Source organism: Mustela lutreola, chromosome 15, assembly GCF_030435805.1.
Source record: "Mustela lutreola isolate mMusLut2 chromosome 15, mMusLut2.pri, whole genome shotgun sequence".
Classification (NCBI taxonomy): Eukaryota; Metazoa; Chordata; class Mammalia; order Carnivora; family Mustelidae; genus Mustela; species Mustela lutreola.
Genome location: NC_081304.1, coordinates 42,951,921 through 42,965,872, shown reverse-complemented (window position 1 = coordinate 42,965,872; position 13,952 = coordinate 42,951,921). Strand labels below are relative to the sequence as shown.

General features: G+C 35.7%; 1 protein-coding gene across 4 annotated transcripts in view; it reads right to left on the bottom strand.

The window, feature by feature from the left end:
* The window catches only part of TAOK1 (TAO kinase 1), a 175,277-nt gene that overhangs the window by 106,649 nt on the left and 54,676 nt on the right, over positions 1-13,952 (bottom strand). For 3 of the 4 annotated variants that reach the window (XM_059148070.1, XM_059148071.1, XM_059148068.1), the window contains exon 2: positions 5,783-6,004. In XM_059148070.1, coding sequence (XP_059004053.1) covers positions 5,783-5,914 — 132 coding nt within the window. In that variant the 5' untranslated portion in view covers positions 5,915-6,004. Of the gene's footprint in view, positions 1-5,782; positions 6,005-12,382; positions 12,444-13,952 lie in introns of all 4 variants that reach the window. The other variant, XM_059148069.1, reaches the window with a different exon arrangement.

Genomic DNA, 13,952 nt, shown 5'->3' with positions numbered 1-13,952 from the left:
ACTACTAGACACAATTAGAATGGCCAAAATCTGGAACACTGACAGTACCCTTTGGTACTGATGAGGATATAGAGCAACAAGAACCCTTCCTTCAGTCTTGGTGGGAATGCAAAATGGCAGAGTCCCTTTATAAGATAGTTTGGTGGTTTCTTACAAAATTAAACATATCTTACCATAAAATGTAGCAATGGCACTCCTTGGTATTTATTTAAAGGAGGTGAAAATATATCCACACAAAAACCTAAAAACCTGCAAAGAGGTTTTCTTTAAGGCAGCAAAAATACTCTGTATGATGATGGGTACTTATAATACATTTGACTATACCCATAGAATGTACAGTATCAAGAGTGAACCCTAATGTTACGGTGATTATGTTATGCCAGTGTAGGTTCATCAGTTGTATTCTGGTGGAAGATACTGATAATGGGGGAGGTTATGCATGTGTGAGGGAAAGGATTATATGAAATCCCTCTGTACCTTCCTTTCAATTTTACTGTGAGCCTAACTAAAACTGTTCTAGAAAAATAAAGTCATTTTTAAATATCTCTACTTGAGGTGCCTAGGTGGCTCAGTCAGTTAAGCATCTACCTTTGGCTCAGGTCATGATCTCAGGGTCCTGGGATCCAGCCCTGTGTTGGGCTCCATACTCAGCTGGAAATCAGCTTCTCCTCCTTCTGCCCCTATCCCCAGATCATGCTCTCTCACATGAGCTTTCTCTCTCTAAAAATAAATAAAATCTTTTTAAAATAAATAAATAAATATCTCTACTTAATTTAAAATCTTCATCTCAATTTCCTTAAGATGAAACTGTTCAGGTTTATAAAGTATTACAATTTCACTTCTCAACAGGAAGTATATTTTTTAAGTTTTTATTTTTTACTTAAGTAATCTCCATATCCAACATAGAGCTTGAACTCTCCAGGACCCCCAGATAAAGAGATGCATGCTCTTCCGACTGAACCACCCACGCACCTCTATGTATCTTTTACCTGCTTATGGCAGTGTATTTTTAAACAATGAAAAAAAATTAACCTACTTTCTCGCTTCAATAAGTTTTATGCCAAAAGATGTCTTCTTTCACCTGTAGAAGAACTGCCAAATAGATACACACCATAAAATATTTCTCCCAGGGGTGCCTGGGTGGCCCTGTTGGTTAAGCAACCAATTTGATTCTGGCTCAGGTCACAATCTCAGGGTTGTGAAATCAAGCCCTGCATTCAGCTCCATGTTCAGCATGGGGCCTGCTTAAGATTCTCTCTCTCTTTCTCCCTCTGCCTCTTCCTACTCATGCTCTGTTCTCTCTTGAAAAGCAAAAACAAACAAAACTTCCCCCCAAAACCTCTTTAAATTACTATCACTTCCGGTTCTATTCTTTCTTCTCTTTGCCTACTTAGGCACTAATACCATATGGCTTTGATGATTGTGCTTAGTTATAAAAAAAATTTTAAATAAACACTACACCAATGTGGGGCTCAAACTCACAACCCTACAACCCTGAGATCAAAAGTTGCATGCTCCACTGACTGAACCAACTGGGTGTCTCTACTGTCACAGTTTTTTAGTAATTGATAATCCAAGCCTCCCTTCAATGGTCTCCTATTAAATATTCTTCATTTTCTAGGCTACTCACATTACTTTAATCTCCTTTTCTTCTTTTTCCCTCCAAACTAGCAAACATATCTATTTAGAAGAAATATAATGATGTTCAATTATAGTATTATTTCTAACAGCAAAAAAAGGGGGCAGGGTTGGAAAAACCTAACTATCTAATCATGTGGAATGAAAAGCAAATTATGATATATTGAATGGATATATAAAATCTGATACAATAATTGTTATACATGTATACTTATTAATATGAAAAATAAGCAGGACTATAAAATTTTTAAAAACAAATGATACCATTTTCATTGTAAAACCTAAATGGCAAGTGAACAGTATATAAACAGTACATGTTACAAATATATGTTGGATAAATAATTATTTCATTTTGTCCTGGACTATGGGGTTTCTAGGACATGGGACTTTCCCCACTAACACCGGGAGTCTTGGCTAAGTTGAAATAACAGTCATCTTAAATCTATGTACATTACTGAAAGGCTGAAAAGATATAAATGAAATAGTATCAATGGTTATCTGAAGGGAAAATAATTATAAGTAATGGCTTCTGTATGCTTTTCATTTCTCAGTTAAAGGTGATATAATACATTTTTATATGAACAAGCAAAGTTTACTAAGGGTCTTTTACTGAAAATCTCAAACCAGAATTATAGTTAAAATTCAAGAGAAAACAGACTTAGTTACAACAATAAAAAAGTAATGAGAGAAGAGCCAAAACTAAAACCAGGAATGAGCGGGAACAGTACAACCAATCTGCAGAAATAAAAAGAGTTATACGTGAGATACTATTTACAAGTGAATACCAATAAATTAGATAATCTAGGTGAAACAAATTCCTAGAACCCACAAATAAAGGAACTTAAGAAAATAAAAAATAGCAACAGACATTTAACAAGTAAGCACTGAAAAAGTAATCAAAAACAAAGTCCATAACCAGATGCCTTTCCTGTGAATTCTACCAAACAGTTAAAGAATGAACACCAATTCTTCCCCAACTCTTCCAAAAAATAAGAGAACACTTCCTAACTCAATGAGGCCAGTATTAACCTGACACCAATACCAGACCAAGAAAATCACAAGAAAATTACAGTGTCTCTTATGAACACTGATATAAAAATCCTCAAAGTACTATCAAACCAAATCCAATAGCATATTAAATTATAAACCATGACAAAGTGGAATTTATTCCAGAAATGCACGAGCAGTTCAATGTAACAAAATCAATAATGTAATATACTACATTAGCAGAACAAAGAAGAAAAAACATATCATCATCTTAATTGATACCAAAAAGATAAATAACAGGGGCGCCTGGGTGGCTCAGTGGGTTAAAGCCTCGGCCTTCGGCTCAGGTTATGATCCCTCCTCGGATAGAGCCCCACATCAGGCTCTCTGCTCAGCGGGAAGCCTGCTTGCTTCCTCCTCTCTCTCTCTCTGCCTGTCTCTCTGCCTACTTATGATCTTTGTCTGTCAAATAAATAAATAAAATCTTTTTTAAAAATTTAAAAAAAGGATACATAACAGAGTGCAACAACCCTTCATTTAAAAAAAAAAAAAAAAAAACAAACCACACAACTAGAAACAGAAGGCACTTCCTCAATATGATAAAGGGCATTTAGGAAAACCCCACAGCTAATATCATCCTCAATGACGAAAACTGAAAAAAAGCTTTCTCCCTAAAATCAGGAACAAGGATGCTCACTTTCATCACCACCATCAAAGTTCTAATTAGTGCAAACAGGTAAGAAAAACAAATAAAAAGCATCCAAATTGGAAAGGAAGAAGTAAAACAATTTTTACTTGTAAGTGCCATGATCTTATACAAAATTCCAAAGTATCCACATGAAAGATACTAGAGCTAAGAAAATTAGCAAAATTGTAGGATTAAAAAAAAAAAACCAATGCACATAAATCAGCTGTTTCTATATACCAGCAATGAATAATCTAAAGAGGGAATTAAGAAAGTAATTACATTTACAGTAGTATCTAAAAGAATAACAGACTAATCTGAAGAGGGAATTAAGAAAGTCATTACATTTACAGTAGTATCTAAAAGAAAAACAGACTGATGACTATATTTAAGCAATGAATTATAACACTTGAACACTGAAAACTATAAAACATTGCTGAACAGAATTAAAGAAGACCTAAATAAATGTTTAGAAGGACATTTGCATTCATAGTGAGGCTTAATATTGGTAAGATGCCAATACTACCAAGCATCGTCTACAGATTTATACAATTCGTATAATTTTATACAAAAGCCAATCCTCAAATTCATATGGAATTGCAAAGGGCCCCAAATAGCAAAAACTATCTTTAAAAAGAATAAAGTTATCCCTGATCTCAAACTTACTACAAAGCTACAGTAATCAAAACAGTATGATACTAGCATAAAGATGGATATGCAGACAAATGGAAAATAACAGTTTTCAGAAGTAAACCTATACAATATGACCAATTGATTGCACAAATACGTCAAGACAATTTAACGGGGAAAGAAAAGTCTTTATAATAAAAGGCACTGGAACAACTGGATTTCCACATACAAAAGAATGAAGTTGGACCTTTACCTCACAACATATACAAAAATTAACTCAAAATGAGTCAAGAGCTAAGACCATAAAACTCTTAGGAGAAAACATAGGGATAAATCTTCATGACCTTGGATTTCACACTGGATTCTTAGACATGACACCAAAAGCATAAGTAACAATGACAAAAAAATAGACCAATTGGACTTAATCCAAATTTAATACTTCAGTACATCAAAGGACATTATCAAAAAAGTGAAAAGACGAACTATAGAATGGGAGAAAATACTTGCAAATTGTGCATCTGATAAGGATTTAATATTCAGAATACATAATGAGCCTTTACAACTCAACATGGAGACAAACAACCTGAATTTTAAAATGGGCAAAGGATCCGAATAGGCATTTCTCCAAAGAAGATATACAAATGGCCAATAAGCACATGAAAAGCTGCTCAACATTATTAGCCAATAGGGAAATACAAATCAAAACATCAAGATACTATTTCACACCGAGTAGGATAGCTATAATCAAAGTAACAAAAATAAGAGGCATTTGCAAGGACATGGAGTAACTAGAACTCTGGTAAACTGCTAGTGGGAATGGAAACTGCTAGTGGGAATGGAAACATATAATGGTGCAGTCTGGCAGTTTATCAAAAAGTTAAACATAAAATTACCATGTGATCTAGTATTTTCACTCCTAAATATGCACCCAAATTTGAAAACAGTGACTCAAATGAGCATTTGTACACCAGTGTTCATTATAGCATTTATTCACAATAGCCAAAAGGTGGACATGATCTAGTGTCCATCAACAAATGAATGGATAAGCAAACCATAGTATATTCATAAAATGGGATATTATTCAGCTATATAAAGGAATGAAGCACTGATACATGCTACAACATGGCTGACCTATAAAGTATTATGCTATACATTATACTAAGTGATATAAGCTATACACAAAAGTACAAATATTATATGATTTCATTTTATTCATATGAAATATCTAGAATAGCCAAATTCATAGAAAAAAGTAGATCAGAGGTTAGGTAGAGGGAGAAGGAGGAGTTGTTGCTAATAAATACAGAGCTTCTATTGGGGTGATGAAAAGGTTTTAGAAATAATGTTAATGGTTGTACAACATTTTTGTGAGTGTAATTAACATCACAAACTGTACAGTTAAAAATGCTTAAAATGGCAAATTTGATGATTCTTTTAGCACAACACATGCATATACATACACAAGAAAAAAAGACTTTGGTACATAACCTTCTGTCAAAAGATAATCCTAGATTTCCACAAGCACTAAAACTGTGTATGAGACTTTACAGAAGTCGGTGTTCTGCAACACTTAATTCTATAGTAATGTAAGTCATTAGACACCTCAAACCACTGTGCTAAAATGCTAAACCACATGTAAGTTAAAGCAAAATAAAATTCCCCCATTTTTTCCAACAATCTGAGAAGCTCAATAAATACAACTACCTACTTTCATATTATACACATTTATCTATGCAAGTAATTATAAAATGGACTATGTTTCTTTATATTATTTTTTTTTCACCCTGCTGGGACTAGATACTAAGTAAATACTGGTCACTGGTATAAACCTTTAACACTTACAAAATACACTGCTCCAAAGCTTCCATGGCCAATTTCTCTGAGATCTGTGAAGAGCTTCTCTGGATCTTCTTTGAAGAAGAGCTCTGCAATTTCAGGGTCCTTCAGGCTGCCCGCTCTGTTAGTTGATGGCATCCTGCTGGGCAATCAGTTCTCTGATTCTAATTTTATACTGCTATCCCAATCCTTGGTTCATCTGTATGAATGAAGCCACGTTGGCATGAACTATTGTAGAAAAAGAAGGAAAAAAAGTCAGGAAAAGCAAAAGCTGCTAAGAATAATTAATACAAGATCATTTTCTGATAGCATATACAAAATTATCTCAGGCATTGATTTTTCACTGAAAAGGAAATGTGGTCTACTAATTCTTCAACCTGGTTCATCATCACAATCACTTGTGGTACTTTAAGAAAACCCAGATTCTTAATATCCATAGTATGTAAATATATACTATATTTATACTTTTAAAAATTAAACAAATCTTATGTCTTAGAAGCCTTTCTGTATCTATACTTAAAGAGTTATCTAATCCAGATGCAGTGCATCCATCGGAAGAGATAACACATAAGCTATCAAAAACATGCACAACTTAAGTTGTGCCAATACTGTCTCTAACACCAGGAAGATTTCCATCTATTAATGTTATTCAAATGTAAGAAAATACACAAAAGATTTAATTCAGTCAGTTATTTCTTTTCCTTTCAGATATCATTTGCCAGTGTTAATCAACTCTAACAGGCATTCCAAAGAAAACTACAATGGGACAAAGTAATGAATTTCATACAGATAACTGTTGCCCCATAAAACTGATTCACATTAAAAAATATGGCCTTTGTCAAATCTATGTCATAAGTAGATACCACAAATAACCACTAAATTCCCTGGTGTTATCAGTTCCTTTATACCTGATTACTCAATTTTAAAACTATCTGTCATAATTGACAGGCTTCAGAACTTGGGCTGGAATGACACAGCCTGGACATGAATCCTGGCAACACTATTTACAAACTGTGAGCATGGGTATCCTCATTTCCCTAATCTGTACGCTGAAAATAACCTATTTCATAGAACGGGATAGCATCCTCCAGAAAAATCTGAGAAGTAAGAAATAATGAGGGAACTGAACATTAACCTTATCAAATACCAAAAAGTAACTATAGCATCATTTAGAATACTAAAAATAGGACAAGCAAATCCATAATCTAAAAGACAGTCCAGAAACAAACCCATGTATGTCTATCTTGGAATTTAGCATACAACTAAAGGAGAAGAAATAAATGTTGAGAAGAATTGAGAACCCATTCAAAAAACATATATAAAAATTATAATCCATGCTAAGTGGCTTAAGAAACATCCCAAATAAATGAGGAAAAAATGAATTTGAGACCTGTTCCTTAAACTGAACACCTGAATTACATATGGGTCAGAAATACAAACATAAAGAATGAAACTGAGGCAGCTGTTTGGCTCAGTAAGAAGAACATGACTCGATCTTGGGGTCATAAGCTTGAGCCCCACGCTAGGCACAGAAATTACTTGAATAAAACTATACGTAAGTACTAGAAACAAATAAGTTCCTCCATAATCAAGGACTGAGGAAACTTTTCTATGATCCAAATCCAAAACAACAACAAAGACTGATATATATTTAACAATACAAAAAAGATAACTTGGAATGAGGGGCCATGGAAAAGGATACTCCAAACAAAAAGACAGAAGATAAACTTGGGGGAAAAGTTCAAAACTTATGTTTACAAAGGGTTAATATCCCTAATATGTAAAAAGTTAAAAAAAAAAAAAAAAAGACAATCAGATACCCTTAATAGCTGAAAAGTTCCTGAAAATAGCCAAGAATAAATACAGGAGATATGCATAGTTCACAGAAAAAAAAACTGCACTTCAATTAAGTTAATGACTTCAAAAGATTAAATTGCTTAGGGGTGCCTGGTGGCTTAGTTGGTTAGGCATCTGCCTTCAGCTGAGGGTCACGATCTCAGGTTCCTGGGATCTAGCCCCATGTCAGGCTCCCTGCTCAATGAGGAGTCTGCTTCTCCCTCTGCCTCCCAACTCCCCCCACCCCCGCTTGTGCTCACTCTCTCTCTCTCTCTCTCTCTCTCAAATAAATAAATAAAAGATTAAAAAAAAATTTAATTGCTTAAATCTAACCACACCAAGTAAAAGAAATACAAATTAAAACTATATTAAGATTTAATTTTATACCTACCAGAAAGGCAAAAACTCACCACATGCTGATGGTAGAGTGAAGGGAAATATACATACACTCATCCATTAATAGCAGTAATGAAAAAACAGTACAAACCCCATGGAGAAAAGTCTAGCAAATACATATATGCACTTATCATTTCCCACAATAATACCACTTTAAGGAATCAATACCAAAGACACTTATAGAAAACATAAGAAATGATAAATGCATAAGGTCAGGAACTGGAAATCTTTACGTGGACTGTAAAATGGTACAACCATTTTGGAGAACTGTTTAGCAGATGCTTATCAAGAAAAATAAACATTTGGGGCGCCTGGGTGGCTCAGTGGGTTAAGCCGCTGCCATGATCATGCTCAGGTCATGATCTCAGGGTCCTAGGATCGAGTCCCACATCGGGCTCTCTGCTCAGCAGGGAGCCTGCTTCCTCCTCTCTCTCTCTCTGCCTGCCTCTCTACCTGCTTGTGATTTCTCTCTGTCAAATAAATAAATAAAATCTTAAAAAAAAAAAAAAAAAGAAAAGAAAAATAAACATTTACTATTTGAAGGAGCAATTCCTAAACTAGCTGTCATTTATTCGAAGAAAAGAAAATACAGGCACACAAAAACTCGCACAAAGTAGCTTTATTCTTAGTAGTCCAAAACTACAAATAATACAAATGTCTATCAACAAATAAATGTGTAATAGAATTGTGTTATACTCACACAACGAAATACTATTCAGTGCAATGAAAATGAATAAACTACTGATTCACACAGGAGCACAAATGAGTAATGAGTATCAAAAGCATTATGCTGACTCAGCAAAAGAAGCCAGAAACAAGAGTACACACTTTATGATTCGCCCGATAAATGCTCAAACAGGCAAAACTAGTCTAAAGTAATAGATCCATGGATACTTGGTGCAGGTATGGGGAACAAAGGGGCCCAAAGGAGCCTCTAGAAATAATAGAAAGTTCTATATCTTGAGGTAGTAAATTATAGATGTATATACACTTGTATCAAGTGTTACATTATGTAACTGGGTCATAAAACTACAACTGAACACATAAAATGGATACATTTCACTATACAGAAAGTATACGTCAATGAAATTAACTTTAAAAAATTAAATGGCTTAGGGGCGCCTGGGTGGCTCAGTGGGTTAAAGCGTCTGCCTTTGGCTCGGGTCATGATCCCAGGGTCCTGGGATGGAGCCCATATCGGGCTCTCTGCTCAGCAGGGAACCTGCTTCCTCCTCTCTCTCTCTATCTCTCTCTCTCTCTCTCTGCCTGCCTCTCTGCCTACTTGCGACCTCTGTCAAATAAATAAATAAAAATCTTTAAAAAAAATTAAATGGCTTAAATCTAAGTACCATATACACATATATAAAATCTAAGTACCAGTGGTGCCTGGGTGGCTTAGGCATGAGGTCATGATCCCAGGATCCTGGGATAGACCCCATGTCTGGCTCCTTGCTCAGGGAGGAGCCTGCTTCTCCCTCTCCTCCCCCTGCCTCTGCCTGGGGTTCTCCCTGCTTGTTCCCTCTCTCTCTGTGCCAAATAAGTTTCTTTTTTAAATCTAAGTACCATATATATGCTCTCTTGTATGTGCACTCTCTCAATATAGTGCAAATTTATGAACAAGGTATAGAAGGATATGTATTAAATTGTTAATATTTTCTGTGATAAAAGTATAGCCATGAAAAGCATTACTTGTTAGTCTACACATACGTATTCTCTGAATTTTTATAGCTACTGTTTTAGTAATTTTAAGAAATTTACTTACATTGTACTTTAAATTTGAGAAAAATTAAGATAGAACATTTTTAGAACTAGAATACTTATTCTGACTAGGGAGAACAACCAAAAGGTTATCTGCACTTTTTTAAATTCACAAAAGATTTATGCATTTTACAATTTTGTATGTCAAAAAAAAGTTGAGTCACACAAAAATGGAAACTTCCAGAGCAAACACAATTAAGAATTAACATTTCTTAAATATATAGTTATCATTCAAATCGATCAGGAAGTAGCTAATTCACCAACATATAAATAAATGGCCAAAGGATGTATGTCAGCACTCCATAAACAGGTAATATAAATTACTGGGGAGGGGCGCCTGGGTGGCTCAGTGGGTTAAAGCATCTGCCTTCCGCTCAGGTCATGATCTCAGGGTCCTGGGATAGAGTCCCACATCGGGCTCTCTGCTCAGCATGGAGCCTGCTTCCTCCTCTCTCTCTGCCTGCTTGTGATCTCTGTCTGTCAAATAAATAAATAAATAAATAAATAAATAAATATTTTTAAAATAAATAAATAGCTGGGGAGAATAGTTAAAGCTTGATAGGCACTGCCATGAGTTTGGGATTCTATCTTCCTCCTTTAACTCCTGGCAGCTTTGACCTAAGAGTGGCCTGAATTACAGCAAGGAAACCCATGGAGAAATTCCAACCCCCCTCCTTTTAAATGTAGTACTATGTACACTTTTATTTTTATTTTTTTGTTATTCATTTGACACAGAGAGAGAGGGAGAGAGATCACAAGTAGGCAGAGCATCAGGCGATGGGGGTGGGGGAAGCAGGCTCCCTGCTGAGCAGAGAACCCAATGCAAGGCTTGATCCCAGGACCCTGAGATCATGACCTGAGCTGAAGGCAGAGGCTTCACCCACTGAGCCACCCAGGTGCCCCAAAATTCCCTCCTTCTATCGAAAAGACCAGGAAGAGGAGATCCTGTGATCTAGAGATTGTAGGGAGAAAAGCAATTATTTTCTCTTTTCTCTCCTTAGCCACAGAACTGCACTGTGCCAGCAACAGAAAAAAAAAAAAAAAAAAAAAAAAAAAAAAAAAAAAACTGTGAGAAAACCTCTCTTTGGCGAGAAAAATCGGAAAACAGTGCCCCTGTTGGTCCAAAAATTATCAGGGGAATTCCCATAATTTTTTATAAGCTCCTCTCTTCTTTCCCCATTTCACTTAAGGTGATGCCCCAGGGATGGGGAACTATATACTGCACAGGTCGAAATGCTTAGAGAAAAATCTATCTTTCTGATCAGAAGAACCAGGGGAAAGTCCACTGGGAATTAAAGAGTAAATGGAGGAAAATCATGGAGAAGAGAGAGCTGGAAAAGAGATCCCTAATTCTTTTACTTTGGTATAAACCAAAACAAATACTGATTTGCACTTGTGTAAAGTAGACTAAAAGAAGTGCAGCAAAGGCTACACTAAAGACAACTGAACTATAGTATAAACCACTGCCAAGTCTCATCCTTTTACTGAGAGGCACAGTACAAGACAAATCCAAAGAGAGCAGCAAAAGTTTTGGAAATAGAACTTGATACTGGAACCACCACTCACAGAAAGTTAGATGGAACTTCCCATTTAAACCAGGTGGTGTCTACTAAAACAAAGAAAACAAATCAATGTTCTCTACAGCATATTAATAAGGCTCAAAAATGACAACATAATATTCACAATGTCCAAGATAAAATCCAAAAATTACTCTACATGCAAAAACAAACAAAACACGCATGCACATGTGCAGATGCGCGCGCGCACACACACACACAAAACTGGTTAATGTGACAAATTATCAAGGGAAGAGAGAGGACCTACAGATGCCTATGAGATGACTCATGTTGGAATTCTCACACAAAGACTTGATTTTTTTTTAAGTTTTTTTTTTTTTTTTAATTTGACAGATCACAGGAAGCAGGCTCCCTGCTGAGCAGAGAGCCTGATGTGGGGCTTGATCCCCGCATCCTGAGATCATGACCTGAGCCAAACGCAGAGGCTTAACCCACTGAGCCACCCAGGCGCCCCTTTTTTTTTAAAGATTTTATTTATTTGACACAGAGAGACACAGCAAGAGAGGGAACAAAAGCAGAGGGTGTGGGAGAGGGAGAAGCACGCTTCCTACTGAGCAGGGAGTCAGATGAGGGGCTTGATCTAGGATCATGACCTGAACTGAAGGCAGGTGCTTAACAACTGAGCCACCCAGGCATTCCCATACATATACTTTAAAGCAATTATTATAACCATAACAAATGAGATAATGGTTAACACTCTGGAAACAACTGAAAAGATGTAAGTTCTTAGAGAAATAAAAAAAAATTTTTTAAATCATATGAATAATTTAGAAATGAAAAAAACAGTATCATAAATGAGGGGCAACTGGCTGGCACAGTCTGTACAGCATGTTAACTCCTGATCTTGGGGTAGTGAGTTCAAACCCCATGATGGGCATATTACTTACTTAAAAAAAATATTTAAAAAACAAAAAGCAAAAAACCTCATTACATGGGCTCAACTGCTCAACAGAGATGACAGAAAAAAGAGTCAGAAAACATTAAGACAGAAACTAATGAAACTAAAAAACAGAGAGAAAAAAAGATTGAAAGCACTCACTAGAGCCATAGTGACTTGTTGGACAGCATCAAATTGTCTACGTTTCAAACCACTGGTATTACTAAGGAGAGGAAAAATAAATTGGTAAGGAAAAAAATTTTTTTGTAATGTCTGAAAACTTCAGATTCAACAAAAGACATAAATTTAGAGATCTGAGAATTTCAACAAACCCCAAACAGGACAAATTCAAAGAATATCAGGTTAGACACACCTACTCACAATGTTAGAAAAAGATAAACTAAATTTGAATGACAAGAGATTTTGTGTAAAAAACAGAGTCCACAGAAAGTGGAATAATATCTTTAAGATTATAAAAGGAAAGAATTACCAATGCAGAACATAATTCTTTATCTAGCAGAAGTCTTCTACAGGAATGAAGGTGGGGGGGAATTCTTATATGATACAAAACTAAGAGAATCTGTTGCCAGCAGACCTACCTTAAAATTAATGCATAATGTTAAACAAAAGAGAGCTAGGGTAGCTACATTAGTATCAGACAAAATAGACCTCAGAACTAAGAAAATCACAAGGGATAAAGAAAAACATTATATAATGATGTTATTCCATTCATCAAATCCCAAATCTGTCCTCACCCGACAAAAGAGCTTCAAAGTCATGAAGCAAAATTGGTACAACAGAAAAGAGAAATAAAACAAGTTTATAATAATACTAGGAAACTCCAACAATCCTCTCTCAGAAATTGAAAAAGAAACAGTAGTCTGAAAATATACAGAACAACATTATCAACCAAGTTTACCTCATGACATTTCTAGAATACTCTACCTGATTCTACATTCTTCTCAAGAGCACCCATCAATTCAGGAATTGATATTCATACCAAGACAGATTATATTCTGGGCCATTAAACAAATCTCAACAAGCATAAAAAAATTTTTATTCATACAAAATACATTATCTGACCATAGTGCAATTACATTTAAGATTAGTAACAAAGATATGACTTCTTTTTTTTAAAGTTATTATTTATTTATTTGTCAGAGAGAGAACTCTAACAAGCAGGGGGAGCTTCAGGCAGAGGGAGAAGCAAGGTCCCTGCTAAGCAAGGAGCCTAAGACAAAGAGCTCCTGGATCATGACCTGAGTTGAAGGTAGACGGTTAACCCACTGAACCAACCAGGCATCCCCCAAAATACAACTTTGTTAAAAACCCACAAAATTTGGAACTTAAAATAAATACTTCTACATAATCCATGAGTCAATAAAAAAAAGTTAAAGGGAAATTAGGAAAGAATACAAATTGGGGCACCTGGCTGGCTCAGTCTAAAGAGCATACAACTCTTGGTTTTAGGATTATGAGTTCAGGCCCCACATTCATTGTAGAGATTACTTAAAAATAGAATTAAAAAAAGAATATAGGGGCACCTGAGTGGCTCAGTGGGTTAAAGCCTCTGCCTTCAGCTCAGGTCATGATCCCAGGGTCCGGGGATCAAGCCCTGCATCCGGCTCTCTGCACAGCGGGGAGCCTGCTTCCTCCTCTCTCTCTCTGCCTGCCTCCCTGCCTACTTGTGATCTCTGTCAAATAAATAAATAAAATCTTTAAAAAAATACAA